The sequence below is a fragment of the Lampetra fluviatilis genome, chromosome 29 (assembly GCF_964198595.1).
Source record: "Lampetra fluviatilis chromosome 29, kcLamFluv1.1, whole genome shotgun sequence".
Lineage (NCBI taxonomy): Eukaryota > Metazoa > Chordata > Hyperoartia > Petromyzontiformes > Petromyzontidae > Lampetra > Lampetra fluviatilis.
In genome coordinates this window covers 11607017-11625803 of record NC_136303.1, presented here as the reverse complement: position 1 = coordinate 11625803, position 18787 = coordinate 11607017, and the positions used below count along the sequence as shown (strand labels likewise).

Sequence of the window (18787 nt, the reverse complement as noted above, 5' to 3'; positions counted from 1 at the left end):
TACTCAGCCAGAGGCTCTATCTATCTACTCAGCCAGAGGCTCTATCTATCTACTCAGCCAGAGGCTCTGTCTATTCAGCTGGAGTTCCCCCTAGTGGAGAATCTTTCGCAAGCATGTGCAGGGCTGCCTCTCTCCCCCAGCAGCGTTATGGCTTAGTTGTTATTATAGCATCAAGATTGATTTCAGCCAGCCTGAAGGAGGGGGATATATTTTCCGGAATTCGGCCCCGGCTGCAATAAAGCACTGGTGGTCGTGGTGGTATTTGTAATCTGTGGAACATGTTATATCATACTCATACCGTACGACGCAGAATTGTGTTTATAAAGAAAGGTCTGGCTAAATCGGGAGGGACAGTCACATACAGATAACGTCGGGGTTTATCGTTGTAATTATAAACTGCAGTGATTTCGTGATCCTGTATTCGCCTAGGTAAATTTGCAGCAGCGCTGGACATTGCCTGCTCACACCACTGCCGTGTGAAGCTCCTCTACAAGAGGGAGGACCCCCCCCTCTCCTCATGCTCTGTATTCGGCCTACTCTTCCATGCGCGTTCGTCCCTGCGATGGGGAGGCGTGAATGAGGCCCCCGGGCACCCTCTCACCTCGAGGTCCACACACACCACGACTCCCCATCTCGGCCTCTCGCCTCGAGGTCCACACACACCACGACTCCCCATCTCGGCCTCTCACCTCGAGGTCCACACACACCACAACTCCCCAGCTCGGCCTCTCACCTCGGAGTCCACACACACCACGACCCCCCCCCCCATCTCGGCCTGAGGTCCACACACACGACTCCCCATCTCGGCCCCTCACCTCGAGGTCCACACACACCACGACTCTCCATCTCGGCCTCTCACCTCGAGGTCCACACACACCACGACTCCCCATCTCGGCCCCTCACCTCCAGGTCCACACACACCACGACTCTCCATCTCGGCCCCTCACCTCCAGGTCCACACACACCACGACTCCCCATCTCGGCCCCTCACCTCCAGGTCCACACACACCACGACTCTCCATCTCGGCCTCTCACCTCCAGGTCCACACACACCACGACTCCCCATCTCGGCCCCTCACCTCCAGGTCCACACACACCACGACTCTCCATCTCGGCCTCTCACCTCCAGGTCCACACACACCACGACTCCCCATCTCGGCCCCTCACCTCCAGGTCCACACACACCACGACTCCCCCCCATCTCGACCCCTCACCTCAAGGTCCACACACACCACGACTCCCCCCTGGCTCGGCCTCTCCCATCCAAGTCCACACACACCACGACTCCCCATCTCGGCCCCTCACCTCGAGGACCATCCACACCACGACTCCCCATCTCGGCCTCTCACCACGAGGTCCATCCACACCACGACTCCCCATCTCGGCCTCTCACCACGAGGTCCACCCACACCACGACTCTCCATCTCGGCCCCTGACCTCGAGGTCCACCCACACCACGACTCTCCATCTCGGCCCCTCACCTCCAGGTCCACACACACCACGACTCTCCATCTCGGCCCCTCACCTCCAGGTCCACACACACCACGACTCTCCATCTCGGCCCCTCACCTCGAGGTCCACACACACCACGACTCTCCATCTCGGCCACTCACCTCGAGGTCCACACACACCACGACTCTCCATCTCGGCCCCTCACCTCGAGGTCCATCCACACCATGACTCCCCATCTCGGCCCCTCACCTCCAGGTCCACACACACCACGACTCTCCATCTCGGCGCCTCACCTCCAGGTCCACACACACCACGACTCCCCAGCTCGGCCTCTCACCTCGAAGTCCACACACACCACGACCCCCCCCCCATCTCGGCCTGAGGTCCACACACACCACGACTCCCCATCTCGGCCCCTCACCTCGAGGTCCACACACACCACGACTCTCCATCTCGGCCTCTCACCTCGAGGTCCACACACACCACGACTCCCCATCTCGGCCCCTCACCTCCAGGTCCACACACACCACGACTCTCCATCTCGGCCCCTCACCTCCAGGTCCACACACACCACGACTCCCCATCTCGGCCCCTCACCTCCAGGTCCACACACACCACGACTCTCCATCTCGGCCTCTCACCTCCAGGTCCACACACACCACGACTCCCCATCTCGGCCCCTCACCTCCAGGTCCACACACACCACGACTCTCCATCTCGGCCTCTCACCTCCAGGTCCACACACACCACGACTCCCCATCTCGGCCCCTCACCTCCAGGTCCACACACACCACGACTCCCCCCCATCTCGACCCCTCACCTCAAGGTCCACACACACCACGACTCCCCCCTGGCTCGGCCTCTCCCATCCAAGTCCACACACACCACGACTCCCCATCTCGGCCCCTCACCTCGAGGACCATCCACACCACGACTCCCCATCTCGGCCTCTCACCACGAGGTCCATCCACACCACGACTCCCCATCTCGGCCTCTCACCACGAGGTCCACCCACACCACGACTCTCCATCTCGGCCCCTGACCTCGAGGTCCACCCACACCACGACTCTCCATCTCGGCCCCTCACCTCCAGGTCCACACACACCACGACTCTCCATCTCGGCCCCTCACCTCCAGGTCCACACACACCACGACTCTCCATCTCGGCCCCTCACCTCGAGGTCCACACACACGACTCTCCATCTCGGCCCCTCACCTCGAGGTCCACACACACCACGACTCTCCATCTCGGCCCCTCACCTCGAGGTCCACCCACACCACGCGACTCCCAAGCTCGGAAGCCGCCGCCGCCGTCGCAGCTGAGTGGGCGGCGCTCCTGCGGGCGTGGCGCGCGAATGGAGGCGCTTGGGTCTCCCCCTGCCCACGCGAAGCGGAGACGGCGGTGGACGAGGTGGAGGAGGAGGAGAGGGCGCCATGGGGAGCACTCCGACTCGCCGCCGCCGCCGCGGCCCGCGCCGTCATCATCAGCACCGCAGGACGCATCGGCGAGAAATCGATTACCGGGAGTCGACTGCGCTAGAATCGATATCACGCCACGCGGCCCCGCCCCACTCCTCCCCGCGTTAGCGAGTGCGGCCCGAGCGGCTCGTGGGGGAGGAGGGGGGAGCGCTGCCGCGGGAGTCGATCCTGCGCGCGGCGATTCCTCACTGAATAAAAATAAGCGATTCGGAATCGACGGCCTCGCGTCGCGCGCCACGTGGTGACTGTCGGCTGCGGAGAGCTCCGCCCATCGCTTGCAGCTCTGAAATTGGCGAAACTGTCAATTGGATTTTTTTCTCGGAGAAAAAAATGAATGAAACATTTAGGTCGTTGTAAACATCAATAGACTTTGCGCTCAATTTATTTCCAATATTTTTCTGTAAAAAAGGACATAGACACGTAAGCAGAGAGGGGGGGGTAGAGAAATCAGCATGTCAATGAGAGACCTGGCGCAACAGCAGGAAACAAAACAACAACACGAGGGGAGACAGAGAGAGAGACACCACACTAAATCAAACAAACTTAGTGACATTTGGAAATGTAATGCAATGCAACACAGAGAATCGGTCAACACACAATTGACGCATGGCCTGGTTGATTACGTTCTCCCAAAGATTGCTAAATTAGAAGTTAAGTGTGAAATTTGAGAGAGAGACCAAACAGACACGGAGACACAAAGACAGACACACGGGCAGAGAGAGAGACACACAGAGAGAGACACACAGAGAGAGACACACAGAGAGGGAGACACACAGAGACACACAGAGAGGGAGACACAGAGACACACACAGAGACACACAGAGAGAGAGACACACACAGGCACACAGAGAGAAAGACACACAGAGACAACACACAGAGACACACAGAGAGAGAGAACATAAACTTAAAACCTCCCCGTAGAGGTGGTTCAAACTTAATTTGGCGCTTTCGTGACTGCAGGAATTACCACTCTTTGGTTCTTTCGGTAAAGTCACGCAGAGAGAGAAAATAATATCTAAGGCCTCGACACAGAGGCGTCGTTTCTGTGTGTCTCTGTGTTGTCTCTCTCTGTGTGTCTCTGTGTTGTCTCTCTCTGCTTGTGTCTCTGTGTTGTCTCTCTCTGTGTGCCTATGTTGTGTGTCTCTCTCTACTTGTGTGTCTGTCTGTGTGTCTCCCAGAGCCGACCTTTGGGGGCCCTAAGCAAAATTTGGTTGGAGGCCCCTTTGATGTATGATTTTTTTCACCCACTAGCTAGCAGTGACTCTAGGGGGCCCTCTGCTGGCCACGGGGCCCTTTGCAATTGCAAGGGTCGCTGAGTGGCTGGGCCGGCTCTGGTGTCTCCTGTTCTGTGTTTAAGCTCTCTTAAATTTAGCAATCTTTGGAAGAACGTAATCAACCAGGTAGGGTGGTGACGGCTGTGTTAGCCGACTATATGTGTTGTATTACATTATATTTCTAAGTTTACTAGGTTTTGTTTTCTCTTTCATTTGTACCTGATGATGATTGCTTGTGTTGTAATCGAAACGTCGTGTGGTATTATTTAATTCATTATTTTCTCTTTCAACGTCACTTTACCGAAAGAACCAAAGAGTGGTCATTCCTGCAGTCACGAAAGCGCCAACTCAATCCTAGATTTGAAGCTTTCGTGACTGCAAGGAGTCATACTCTTAGGTTTTTTCGGTAAAGTCATGTAGGTAAAAAAAATATTAATAGAAATAAAATAATAAAAATGAAAATTGATTAAAAACATAAGAATTAATGAAAAGAAAAACATTTTCATTTATTTTTTTATTAAATAATAAAAAAAACATTTTAATACTACATTAAAATATATCAATTTTCATTTATTTATATTTTGAAATAAATTTACATTTATTATTATTTTTTCCCCTACGTGACTTTATTGAAAGAAGCTAAGAGAATGCTTCAACTTCTTGGTTCTTTCGGTAAAGTCACGTAGAAGGGAAGTAATAAAATAATAAAAATAAAACATAATAAAATAATATAATAATATAATATATATTTTTATTATTTTATTACTTCCCTTCTACGTGACTTTACCGAAAGAACCAAGAAGATGAATCCCTGCAGTCACGAAAGCTTTAAATCGAAAAATAGAATGCTTCAACTCAAGTTTCGGTCACGTCACGGGTTTAGTTTTACGACAGCCCCCCCCCCGCCCTAACGCTTTACGACCAATGGCATTGCTTTACGACCCAGGCTTTACGGCAGGCTGAGGACCCTCATGGCGGCGCGCGTTCTGTGAGGCCTGCGTCGCAGATTCCCCGCGCGCGGGACGAGGACGACGACGAGGAGGAGGACGGCGACGACGACGATTTGGTGGTGGTGGTGGTGGTGAGAAGCCGGAGAGAACGCGAGGTCGACCCGAGGCGAAACATGGGCTCGAGCGATGATGTGGACCGCTGCCTCTTTGTGGGCAACCTGGACCCGCGCGCCACTGAAGAGGTCCTCTTCGAGCTCTTCCTGCAGGTGACGACCCTGGAGAGGTCGATTACACAAAGACGCGGTGTTGTTGTTGTTGTTGTTGCTGCTGTGGTGGTGGTGTTGTTGCTGCTGTAGTGGTGGTGGTGTTGGGGGGGGGGAGGTGGCCCGGGGGGAACCAACTCGCCCGAGCCTGTAGCTCCGCGGGCGCAGATCATCGTGAGAGGTGGGGGGAGATGCGCGCTCCTGCGCGGTGTGCCGCGGCATTGAGGATGTGTTATCTACTCATCATACACACGCTGTTGATGTGTTATCTACTCATCATACACACGCTGTTGATGTGTTATCTACTCATCATACACACGCTGTTGATGGTGTTGATGTGTTATCTACTCATCATACACACGCTGTTGATGGTGTTGATGTGTTATCTACTCATCATACACACGGTGTTGACGGTGTTATCTACTCATACACACGGTGTTGATGGTGTTGATGTGTTATCTACTCATCATACACACGCTGTTGATGGTGTTATCTACCCATCATACACACGCTGTTGATGGTGTTGATGTGTTATCTACTCATCATACACACGCTGTTGATGGTGTTGACGGTGTTGATGCTTTATTTGTTTTTAAGTTGTCGCGCCACTAAATTCGGCACAGGAGAAAACACGGCCGCGAAGGCCACGATCATTCGGGTTCGCGTATCATCGGAGGTCGCATTATTCTACTCTAGTCATAGTAATGCATAACAACACGAACAATAATTATAGGAGCAACTGTTCTGCGTGCAGGTAACGCGCCTTGGGTACGACACTAATGATTATTTATATGTTGAACTTTTTTCGCATTGTACGTAGTCAACCGCGCTAATTGAAGGTGCCGGGGAAGGACAACACACTAAACACAAAAAGCTGTAAAGAAATAAGTTTGCAATCTGGATTTAAAAGTGGTTAATTTGTGGAAAGCACTGTGTGTGTAATGAACATACAAAGCACTTTGTATAATCAACTGACGTGATAAAATACAATATCAACGGCAGTTATTATTATTGAAAGTTGATTCGTCAATCAACTAGGAATATAATCGCCTTTAATGGTGATGGCCAATTAAATGATCATCGGCATCATCAACCACAAACTTCTAAATGGTAACTAATAGAAAATATACGAATGACATCAATATTATTGATATTCTTTTGGTCTTTCGGTGAAGTCACGTAGATGGGTTGAAAGAAAAAAGAAAAAAAAAATCCTTTATATGCGTGGCGGCTAGAGTCCTCTCGTCCTCTGGCTTGAGATGGCTGCCACCTATGGGTCGGATGATTGCCTGCCACCATTAAGCAATTGGTAATTAAATATAAAAAAAAAATTCCTAAAAAGTGTAACATTTTGGGAAAAAATTTTCACGAAAAGAAATTGTCACGCACAACGAGTCTGTGTGCAAAATGTCAGCTCGATTGGATCACGGGAAGTGGGTTAAAAAACGACCGAAAGATTTGCACGGTCGTAAGCGCGCAAGCAAGCAAGTGAACTTAATATAAAGGATTTAATTACTAAAAACTACGACGTTTCGCTTGCAACACAAGCGATCGAAACGTTGTAGTTTTAGGTTATTTTTAGTTATTTTATTTCTACTTATCTACGTCACTTTACCGAAAGACCCAAAGAATATGAATTCCTGCAGTTACGAAAGCTTTCAGTCAAGAAATAATGATAATATGGTTTTCCCCTTTTTTCTGGCAACAAAACAGGTGTTAAGATGTTAAAACACCAAACTGAAACCTTTTACAAGGAATCATGTCTGCATTAACCACAATACTTGTGGACAGAATGCAAACAAAAACACACTGATAATATATGCATTGTCCTTGAAACTGATTGGTTCACCAGAGACGGCTTTCTTATGAGCCTCGTCCTCTGGTCTAACACATAATTCCTTTTAAAAGGTTTCGGTTTAGTGTTTTAACATCTTAACACCTGTTTTGTTGCTGGAAGGTTTGTCACGTGAACAAAACGTGCCAATTCGTTACGAGTACAGCACCCCGGTGGGTGTGTTGCAGAGTAAAACCCGCAACATTAACAATGATGCCGGTTGTAATAATTACTGGCGAATCGTCATACTCAGCTTGGAAACGTTGTGGATTTACTCTCCAGCACACCGGTGTGCTGTACGAGTAACGACTTTGCCATGTTCTGTTTACGTGACAAACTTTACTAATTGACGGTGTCGGGTGATGGCGGGTTTAACGACACATTTATACTTACACGAACTAACGCAAAAAAACCTGTATTATGGTGAATAATTACTATTGCTAAAATATTTACCGTACATAGTTATACTCGTAATAAATAGTATTTTTGCTCGTTTTTCCACGCTCAAGTTGAGTGAGCAGTCGAGAACCGTGATCATGATTTAAAATTGAATGCCCTCACGCTATCCCTATTTTGATTGACACAATTTTCTAATGATGATTGGTGATGTAAATGCTTTGAATTAAAGTACAAAATCTGTGCGCGTTGAATACGGTCTCGCGAAATGCACTGTTGTCCATATGCGTGCATTGTTATAGAATTTCAGTCTGTCTTCCCGTCTTTCATACTGTATAGTACTTAATGATCGCAAATTCGACAATTAAACACGTTGTACATACATATCGCCTTGTTTTAAATGGCATTTGACGACTTTGCAGTCGGCATGATCGTTATTCTAATTGTAATAGCCGTGATGCGAGCTATCAAACTTTCATTACGTAAACTGTTGTGTAGCAATGTGCAGGCTTTCACTTATTGTAGGGTCAAGGGTTGACATGGGCAGCAAAGCCATTGTCATCTCTACAGGATCATACATAAATTGGTCAAAAAACAAGCTTTTCAATGCACATACTTTTATTTGCACTCTAAAGTACAGAATAAATTATTTTGACCCCGGAATTAATCACATTTGATGTGCTGAATTAAAGTGGGTGGCTTGCATAGAGAAAATGAAACATCGACAAACGTGTTTTTTTTCCTGCATTTTTTTCGTTTGTAAAAAGTCCTCGGGCATCGTCAGGAAATAAAGCCGAGAAGTACAGGAGTCAAAGACAAGTAGTGTGTGGTGAACACTTGAGATGATAATTAATCAACACACAACTTAACTCAGAAAACCACACTTGGATCAGAATCATCACGAACATGATCATCTAAGTAATAATACGCTTGTTAGTGTGCGTTTTTATCTGTAACGCACCGGGGTGATGGCACGAGACATTGGGGTGAAGTGGAGGGGAGTTGAGATGCTGGTGTGTTGGGTATAGGACAACTGTATCGGGATCAGAATATTTATTTACTCTGGAGGAATCCGATGAGCTATAAAGCTCTTTCACAGATGTCCAGTATTTTTACAAATGCCCAGTATGATGACATACAGAGACTCGGGGTTGGTGAGGACAAAGGGTTGATGACATTAATCAACACGTTACTTTCGTATACTCGAGTTGCGATACTGTTCAGTGATGTTATCACGTGTGCGTTTCCTCCGCGCATTCTGACGAGTGTAGGCGGGTCCCTTGGTCAAGGTGTGGATTGCTAAGGACAAGGATGGCAAGCTGAAGCAGTTTGCCTTCGTGACGTTCAAGCACGAGGAGTCGGTGCCATACGCCATGAGCCTCATGAACGGCATCCGCCTCTTTGGACGCGCGCTCAAGCTGCAGTATCGCACAGGTACGGTCTCCCAGGCAGACGGATGTCTCGCCTCACTCCTATGGACTGGGGCACCACGGTGGCAAGATGTTAGCTGCCTCGCCTGGTATGCAGGAGGTCGTGGGTTCAATCCCGACACTGACGCCTGTATATTTGGAGTTTGCGTGTCTCTCTCTGCCTGTGGTCACGTGGATTTTTCTCCAGGTCCTCGGGTTTTTCCCTCCACATTTAGAATCAACATCACGCGTTCAGAGTGTTTTGGCTGCTATAAATTTCCACATAATGAACCACTTCAATGAGCTATCATTTGTGGCCAGGTCACTTCTGCAAAAGAGCTATATAGCTCAGAGGGCCTTAGCTAGTGAAATAAAAAATAGTTTAATAGTCTAGATTTGAAGCTTTCGTGACTGCAGGAATCCATAGTCTCTGGTTCTTTCGGTAAAGTCACGTAGGTAGAAGAAAAAATAATAAAAGAAAACACGACGTTCCGGTCGCAACACAAGCGTCCGTCTTCAGGTGAGAAAATGATCTGCTGTAGTGGCTTTATATAGGCACGGGAGGTTGTCGTCGTCCGATTACTAATTCGAGCTCCTTTACTTGATAATTTTTCCAGCCCCATCCTTCCCTTCATGCCACAACCCCCCTCTCCCCCCTGTGCCAGCCCCCACCCTTCCCTGCACGCCCCCCCCTCTCCCCCCTGTGCCAGCCCCCACCCTTCCCTGCACGCCACAACCCTCCCCCCCTCTCCCCCCTGTGCCAGCCCCCACCCTTCCCTGCACGCCCCCCCTCTCCCCCCTGTGCCAGCCCCCACCCTTCCCTGCACGCCACAACCCCCCCCCTCTCCCCCCTGTGCCAGCCCCCACCCTTCCCTGCACGCCCCCCCTCTCCCCCCTGTGCCAGCCCCCACCCTTCCCTGCACGCCACCCCCCCCCCCTTCCCCCTGTGCCAGCCCCCACCCTTCCCTGCACGCCACAACCCCCCCCCTCTCCCCCCTGTGCCAGCCCCCACCCTTCCCTGCACGCCCCCCCTCTCCCCCCTGTGCCAGCCCCCACCCTTCCCTGCACGCCACAACCCCCCCCTCTCCCCCCTGTGCCAGCCCCCACCCTTCCCTGCACGCCACAACCCCCCCCCTCTCCCCCCTGTGCCAGCCCCCACCCTTCCCTGCACGCCACAATCCTCCCCCTCGTGAACTCCTACAGCCACGACTCGACAGAACTCCCCCCCCCCCCCTTCCCGTGCCTATGTAAAGCCACAACAGCAGATAGTTTTTTCACCTGAAGACGAACGCTTGTGTTGCGACCGAAACGTCGTGTTTTATTTTATTATTTTTTCTATCTCCGTGACTTTACCGAAAGAACCAGAGATTATAATAGTTTAATAGTTTTGAGGGAAATGAAATGCAGGACTTCGTACTCCTCAATTTCAAACCTGCCATAATAGCGAATTTTTGCAAGTTTATATAATTATCAGAATCTTTATTTATGCTGGAGGAATCCGATGAGCTATAAAGCTCTTTTTCACAAATGTCCATTAAGGGGCAAGTCAGAACGATACAACAACAAACAATACAACAGCACAATAGTGCAGCAAAGTATCGGAAAGGTAAGCAAAGCACTTAGAAGTATCCAAATAAAGCTAAACTATTTCTATCTTACTCTAAAGTGAAAAAAACTCAACACATTCATCAACATCAATATCTCTGCTATGAAGGGATTGCAAAAAATGTATCGTTTTATGTAATGTTTCATAAGAAAGGAAATGGTATTGATGAATTGTGAGTTTTCTTATTTGTGCTTTTGCATGACAGCCAATGTAGTCTCGTTATTTATTATAATTTTCCCCAATTTTAAGGCTGCTAGTGTGTCCGAGACAAGCAGTTTAAATATTCAATTGGGTGGCGATAACACATGGGAAACGAGTTTTGTGTCGGCAAAAAATCTCCATTTGTGGATTTGGCCTATAGGAGTGATTGATTGCGGTGGGACTTTTGGGAGACCCTGAAAATATTTGCACCATCGATTGGTTCATGCCGCCTTTGGGCTGTGGATTGCAGGGAGCACTCATTTCAGTGAAGAGAAGGCAGAGCTGTGGGGAACCGGTCACAAGCAGGAAAATACCAACGGAGCAGCCAATCCATCTCTCAACAGGTGAGGCTCACCATCTAACAATGGATAAATAAACACATGATGTATTACAAACAATATGAACCAAATATTGTTTGTTCTTTTGCAAGAGCGACCATTACACCAACAATTGTGAACTTATATCTGCTGGATCATGTTGTCATTTACACATTTGCAACAGGAAATGTTCAACGTGGACAATGCGCTTCTGCGGCCGTCTGGAACGCTCTTCCGATATTTGGAAGCCATTGGAGCTGTGCACGTTTAAATCTAGATTGAAAGCTGATTTCTTTAGAACTGCTTTATGTGTTTAGTTTGTTGTCCCGCTACCGCACCTCCAATTAGCACGGTTGGCTACGTACGGTGCGAAAGAAGTTCAACATTCATACAAATGGCCTCATGTGTTTTAACACAGTTATCATTTCCAGGTACAATGGGAACCCAGCCAATGGAAATGCGCTGCATCCATCGTACTTTTATCAGATGCCTTTGTCAAACCCTGCACAACACTTGCAGGCTTCGGTGAGTAACATAACTGCTGATACTTGGGTACCCTTCATATGCCGCTGCAAAACTTGAGTTTTTAAGACTCGGCTATGTGGCTCGAACGACTTAGTATGTCTGCTATGTGTGGGATTGTCCGTGTTGTGGGTAGCAGTTGCGCACTGGTCAAATTGGCACACGGACATAATCCTTATGTCATCAAGAGTCCTAGCCACGCACAACACGAAAGCCAATTGGCATTTGAACATGGCATAGACACGGCCTCGAATGAATACCAGGTCCAGTGGTGTTGCCACTGTAGTCACTAGTGGAGGGTGTTGTGATACCCCCAAGTACCTGGGTTTGCACACTTCTGTGAGATATACAAAGATATTCTCTGCCTCATTACATGACACCAGTGCCACATTTGAAATATATTTGGAAGGGAGGGGAGGGAAAGTGCAAAGGGGGGGGGGATATTAACAAGAGTATATAATTTATGGTTCTAGCTCGACCATCCCTTGATATACTGTGTGGTCTTAATTTGCATTGCTAACAACACTTTTCCTTGACAACAAGACTAATTGGGGGACCGTTGTCCTTCTTTTCTCCAGGTGAGCAACTTTAACATGCCTCAGTCCAACAGGCAGCAACATGCTATTAGCTACCCCCTACAACACCTTCAGCAGCAGCAGCTGCCGTCGCAGGCCGTGCTGGGCGAGAATGAGGCTCGTTTGTCGACCAGCGGTGGTGGCAGGGCCGTGGGAGTCGGTGAGCAGCAGAGACGGAATCCCTCCGACGCTTGGGGATGGCAGAGAAACCAGTGGGCCCAGCCTGCACCCTTCCACTACCAGCAGCAACATCATCAATCATACCAGCAACAGCAGCAGCATCCTTATCAGCAGAGGCCACCATTTCAGCAGTGGCGTGGACCTATGTACTAGGTGGATGCATGTGCTTAGGTTGTAGCGAGCGTGTGGAGTTAATTTGTTAACCGTTGCCGCGTGGCTACTGAGAACTGCTGTTTCCAGGCCTGTCTTCAGCCACAGACAGGCGAAAGACCGCTCTTAAAAAAATGTAAACAACTCAGGTGAGAGCATCTTAGTTTCACAGTTTCGGGAGCTTTTTCCATGTCATAAATACCGAGCTCTCCGTTAAATACCTTCGGCAGCTACTTGGAACATTACAGATTTTGGGAGGATTTTTATTTTTTATTTTTACCCAAAAAAAATTTCGTCCAAAATGTGATGAATTTTCAATAGAATTTAAGCATCCAGTAAGGTTTTTTTTGCTGAATATTTGGTGTGATATCCTCCTCTTAGTCTTTAACCTTTAATGTTCAGCAGAGTTAAGTGATGCCAAGCTCGCCGCTCCACATCCAATAGCAATGCCCTCTGCTCAAGAATACGACCCAACAGTACAGCAGTATAACTGTAGATGGCAGCATCTCTGGGCAGAGGCTGTGGTTTGATAAATCTTGTGTTATTCAGTGTCATACAGGATATTGTATTCAGCAGCTGTGTCTGCTGTGCAGTAACCCTCGTTTGGTTGTGTACGTCTCCTATGGAGGGGTGGTACACAAGTGAATTTGAGAATTGCTGTGATTGGCTGTCTAAAATTGGTCTTCCCCCGCGTTGACCACGGTGCAATTCCACCAGTGTGTGCAAGTGCACATGCAGTTGACGCCGATAACGTTGGCAGCATGTGTGACGAGTACACAAAGAACTGACACCAGCTCTTGGTGCCCAAGCTTCTGGCAACATTTGTTATTTTGGGAAATGAACACCATTGAGCACCTTAATCAGGCCACACACAACCCTAAGATGCGTTTTACTGGAAGTTGGCCTGGGACGGTGCATTTCATTCACACTCGCTTGACAAAAAACCCAGCCAGCCTGCCAGTTTAAAAAGTTTTATGCAGCCGACTTGCTGTTTCACACTTCCATGCCAGAATAAGTACGTGGCTGTGAACTGTTGGTATCTTGTAGAACACAACTTTGTTAATTTTATACAGTTTATGTACAAAAAGTAAAAAAAAATGTGTACAAATGTACAAAAATGTCGGGTTGTTTTTTTAAAAGTTGAGTTTGATAACAAACAGCAATGAGAGGGGAGAACCAACGTTACATCAGACTCAAAACGACTCAGGAACCTTTTGAGCGGAGGTGTTTTCCAGAGGATTATTTTCAAATACGCCACTGATGTTGAGTCATACTTGGGCATCTTAAATTAAATAAAAGCCAGCATGGAGATGCTGTTTTTCATTTTATTTGAAGTCATAGTTGATTGTGTACAGTGTTTAAAGATGGTTTAAATTGAAAAGAGGAACGTGACGGCAGTATTCTTTAAGTGTTGGTAATTTGTAGTTTTTATCATGCAAGGAACACATTCGAGTCAATTTAAGAGGACAACGTTTTAGTTTGGCAGGGGAATTCCTCAAATTGTCACATTCATTTTAAAACATTTACTCACCATATTTTACTCTAAACAAGAACATACATTGTTTTTTAAAATCGGTATTCGATGTGTTTTACCACATTTTTTGGAAAACAAGTATGACCATAAAACGATATTTGAGCAAAAAAATGGAGATTGTGATTTTATTTGATGCATTCGTTTCCATTTTCGTGATAATTAAGCTGGTCTATTTTGTCTGCCATATGTGTACTCTCATCTTTGCCACGAGTCATAAATAACAGCGACTGGAGCCCCATGTATTCACAAAGAACATCGGTGAGGTTTAGCTGCAATGCAGAGCCTCGGCACGCTTGGGAGTTAATTTCAATGACAATTGTAAATCACACACGTTGGGAAATAACGTGATTAAAATCCTGACTTAAAGCTTTCGTGACTGCAGGAATTCATATTATTTCGGTAAAGTCACGTAGATAGGTTTAAAGAAAATAAATAACTACTACGTTTCAATCGCAGCACAAGCGATCGAAACGTCGTAGTTTTTTGTTATTTTATTTGAACCTATCTATGACTTTACCGAAAGACCCAAAGAATAAGTAACGTGATGTAAGCGTGTTCTGGCGTGTTGTGAGTTAATAATGCTCCGTGATTGCTCATTTGCAAGCGATTGGTCTATTAATTGGCAGTGGTTCATTAAATAGTCTTAATTCGCAGCGGTTCGCTAAAATGTCGGAATGTGGAAGTGTTCTCTACAGTTTTTTACTTATTAATATCAATACCACAGATGAAAAAGAAAAATTGTCAGCAGTTTTAATAAAACTAGTTGTTTTTAAGAAGATATTTTTTGTGTATAAACTAGAGAATTTGGTCATGGAAAAACAGTTTTGTTAAACTTTACCTTATAGTAAATGTAAATTTTTAGCTTGAGTCTCCTGTTATTTTTGTTACTGTTATGTGATTTAAATACAGATTTCCATATTTTTATGCAAATGTATACAGTTATGAATTCAAACTTGGTTGTACTACAATGGCCAGTGTCATCTGAGAGCTGTAGCTTGCATTAAAATGTATCCATATTCACACCTGCGTGCTACCTGATTGAGTGTTCATTTAAACCTTGTCCAGTCCATGGTCTCACGCGTTCTCTCACTTGGCTGCCAGCCCCATTGTCTCGACCACCAGATAATTTGCACGAAAATGTGTGTTTTGAAAACCCATCCGTTTGTACCAACAATGTCTCAAGTACATTATACTGGTAGGAACCTCCTGGTTACAATAGCCCACAGGGGATTATTGTGTCCGTCGTGCAGGGAGGGGCTGGGTGGGTAGGGAGGGGCTGGGTGGGGAGGGTGGGGCTGGGTGGGGAGGGGCTTTTCACCCCGTGGTGCCCTTATAAAACTCAACGTTTAACCTACTCACGCCGGCTTGTGCCCGCCCTCACAGTCGGGTATATTTGCGGAATACACCACGCCGCCGTTGACCCTGGCCATTGACCGGGCAACCCAACGTTCCTACCAGCTCCCTCCGCAGGAATGTGTTCCCCGTAGCAGCGTCATCCAGACCGATGCCCCAACATAAAACAGCCAATAGTCGTGTTAGTCCACTGTTTGGAACTTTCTGACCCGCCCCTACTGGACACGTGATAAAGAGCTTTGTTTCTCATCGGATTTCTCCAAGATGAATACATATTTTGGAATGTAATAAGACGTCGCTGTGCATGTGGTTACTTGAAGATACTGTATAACTCATGCGTGCATTGCATACCTGTCAACCTATACGGTTTACCCGTATTCTTGTACAAATTGAGTTTTCAGGTCCATTCGGCGTACCTACAAAGTCCATGGGACTATTCATGGACAAAGTCCATGAGCGTTGAGATTTATAAGGGTACGGGGTGACCAATAAGGTCTGAATTGGTCTTTAATAAGGTGGGCACTGATAAGGGGTTGACAGGCATGCCATTGCAACGTGACATATGCATGCTCAAGTTGCCTGCTTAGTACGCAACGGACCAGCTTTGCTTCGTCATACATGGCAACAGGAATGTTATTTGTCTCTTTCTCTGACCCAGGGGTTTCTGACATTTCACAGTCACGTCACGCCAAGCTAAATGTGAATGTCATGCTGGTGTGGTCTAGGTGTCGTCAGATTGCAGGGGACAAGGTTCGTAAGTCATAGGTGTGGTTATTTTGTTGTTGTTATACGTGACATGTCAGGGTGGGTATGTAGATGTGTACAAGAGGACATGTTTATTTTAAACAGCATTTTTAAAATACATTTCATGAATTGATCCGTTTCATTTCCAGTTTCATTTCCACGTGCTTTTTAAAAACAACATTGAGATCAACTTCAGAACCTTCTAGACTCGCATTGCGTTTTCCAACAGCATTTGTTTAAGCAGGCACATTCTTAATCGGTTTTGACTTTTATGGGCCTCATCAAGTGAGTGCCTGTAACCTATAATTTCATGAATGTGGAATGTAGATGTGTAGGCATGGCCTAATGTACTGGTGGCCCCGGGTAACCTCTCGAGCGGTCCCTGACGTGAGCCCCCAAAACAATACACAATGTGACAACACCCCCCACCATCAGCGTGCTGCTGTCAACCCCCCAACGGTTCTAAATGTGTGGCGACCCTCACGTTGATATTTATGAGGACACGGGGTGACCAATAAGGTCTGAATTGGTGTGTAATCAGGCTTTGAGAAGGGGTTGTCAGGTATGGAGACGGAGAAGAACGAAGAGGAGAGGGCGGGGAGGGAGTTAAAGGCCGTGAAACCGACAGGAAAGCGAGAGAGCAAATTGAAAGGAGAGCGAGGGGAAGTGACAGGCAAGCCCAGCTGTGAAGTGCATGGAGCGAGACGTCACGGCGGCCATGTTGCACCGGGGACTCGGTGCACACAACGGCAGCCATGTTGCGTCAGGGTTGGTTTCCTCGCGGCTGATTGGTTGGTGTAACGGGAGTGATGACGTAATCCCTAGCAACCACTGAAGCTGCCTCCATCTTTGCGAGGTGGCTGCGGCACCGCCACAGATACTCGTGGGCTCGTGCACTGCGCACGCACTCAGAGCACACGTGAATCACTGCCTGGTAGGATTTACGCATTGTTTACTGTAGTAAATAATATGCACGGTAGTAAATAATGCGTACATTTTAAATAAATAATGTGTAAAATTAGAATATTTTGCTGCTATATATTTCCACACAATAAGCCACTTTGTGGAGCTGTCATTTGTGGCCACGTCGCTTCTGGAAAAAATAAGTGAATAACTGAAATCGGTTTTACCTGGCAAGATAAAAAATTGTTTAGTTTTATTTTATATTTTAAGTTATTTGTTTACTTTTCCTATACTTTGCTCTCCTATTGTGCATTGCTGTAACGTTCAAACTCCGTGACCCGACCGGATATCTGTGAAACAAAAATAGCTTTGTATAGCTCATCCCTGATTCCTCCTCGCAGTATAAATAAATAATCTGCTTCTGAGATCTCCAAAGACCTTGGTCTGGGGCTCACCGTGAAGCGTGAGACTGTGGGAGTGGCCGACAGGTGGGTGGGGCGTGGTCTGAGACTGGGCGGGGCCGAGTGGCAGAGTGGGCGTGGTCAAAGGCGTTGGGCGTGGAAATGGGGTGGGGCGTTTTTTTTCTTCTTTTTTTCATTTATTTGGAAGAGCCCTGTGAGACATTCGGCTCTTGAATCGGGTGCAACCGCAACAAACAAAAACATGAACAAGAAAACATCTAAAGTGACTATGCGCAAACAGAAAAATCCAGGAAAAAGCAGCAAAAATCTTCCAGAAAAAGCACCGTCCACTAACGCTGTGTGCAAAAATCCCAGCGGGATGCAAGTCAAACAACAACAACAACCACAAGACAACTTAGATTCAAACATGGCCATACCAAAAAAACTTTTCGAAATCACCAAATTTCACAATAAACGACATTAACAAAATGTACTAGACGGGACCCAGAGATTGAGTGGGGCGTGTTTTCAGACAATGGGTGGGGCCCGGAGGTTGAGTGGGGGCGTAGTTTGAAACTTTGGCCGGAGGGGCCACAGGTAGAGTGGGCGTGGTCTGCGATCGAGTGGGCGTGGTCTGCGAGCGAGTGGGCGTGGTCTGGGTGCTGGTGGGCGTGGTCTACGAGCGGGTGGGCGTGGTCTGTGTGCTGGTAGGCGTGGTTTGCGAGCTAGTGGGCGTGGTCTGAGAGCGAGTGGGCGTGGTCTGCGAGCGAGTGGGCGTGGTCTGGGTGCTGGTGGGCGGTGCTAGAGGCGAACAAAAACTGCGCGCGAGCGAGACGCCGGGCTGAAGCGTGTCGAGTTTAAGTCTCGCTGGCTTTAGTCTCTCAAGTTTACGAGAACAACAACAACAACATCAAGCAGCAAAGTGAAAGATGAACTCGACTGACTACAAGGAGCGCACCTTGTTTGTAAGCAATGTGGACCCGCAAGTGACGGAGGGTCTGCTGTACGAGCTCTTCCTGCAGGTACGAACTGCTGTGTTCTGCGGATTCTTGGCGCGTCTCTTACACGAGCCGCCTCGGGTCTCGTCCACACCATGGGCACTTGCACAGTTCGGCAGAGTTACCACGTGTTGTGTTGTCTACACGTGTTGTCTAGACCTGCTGTCTGCAGTTCAACGTAGTCTTGAGATCGTCATATACATGGCCGTCACGTACAGTCTATAATTCATCACCACAGTACTAGGC

At 47.7% G+C, this 18787-nt stretch overlaps 2 protein-coding genes across 2 annotated transcripts in view; one reads left to right on the top strand and one right to left on the bottom strand.

Moving 5' to 3' along the window:
• REXO2 (RNA exonuclease 2) overlaps nt 1–2988 on the bottom strand; it is a 51900-nt gene extending 48912 nt beyond the window's left edge. Inside the window, exon 1 of the mRNA XM_078870136.1 lies at nt 2713–2988. Within this exon, the coding sequence (XP_078726262.1) occupies nt 2713–2955 (243 nt within the window). The 5' untranslated portion in view covers nt 2956–2988. The remainder of the gene's footprint in view (nt 1–2712) is intronic.
• Nucleotides 2989–5153: 2165 nt separating this feature from the next.
• LOC144943009 (uncharacterized) lies at nt 5154–15144 on the top strand. Its single transcript, XM_078870135.1, has 5 exons — nt 5154–5421; nt 8920–9082; nt 11115–11208; nt 11613–11706; nt 12282–15144. The coding sequence occupies exons 1-5, from the start codon at nt 5329–5331 to the stop codon at nt 12609–12611; spliced, it is 774 nt and encodes a 257-aa protein (XP_078726261.1). The 5' UTR covers nt 5154–5328; the 3' UTR covers nt 12612–15144.
• The last annotated feature ends 3643 nt before the right edge of the window (nt 15145–18787 follow it).

Coding starts and splice junctions, on each gene's coding strand:
- LOC144943009 (XM_078870135.1), top strand. CDS start 5,329: ATGGGCTCGAGCGATGATGTGGACCGCTGCCTCTTTGTGGGCAACCTG. Junction 9,083..11,114: donor CAAGCTGCAGTATCGCACAG/GTACGGTCTCCC, acceptor TGTGGATTGCAG/GGAGCACTCATTTCAGTGAA. Junction 11,209..11,612: donor GCCAATCCATCTCTCAACAG/GTGAGGCTCACC, acceptor TATCATTTCCAG/GTACAATGGGAACCCAGCCA.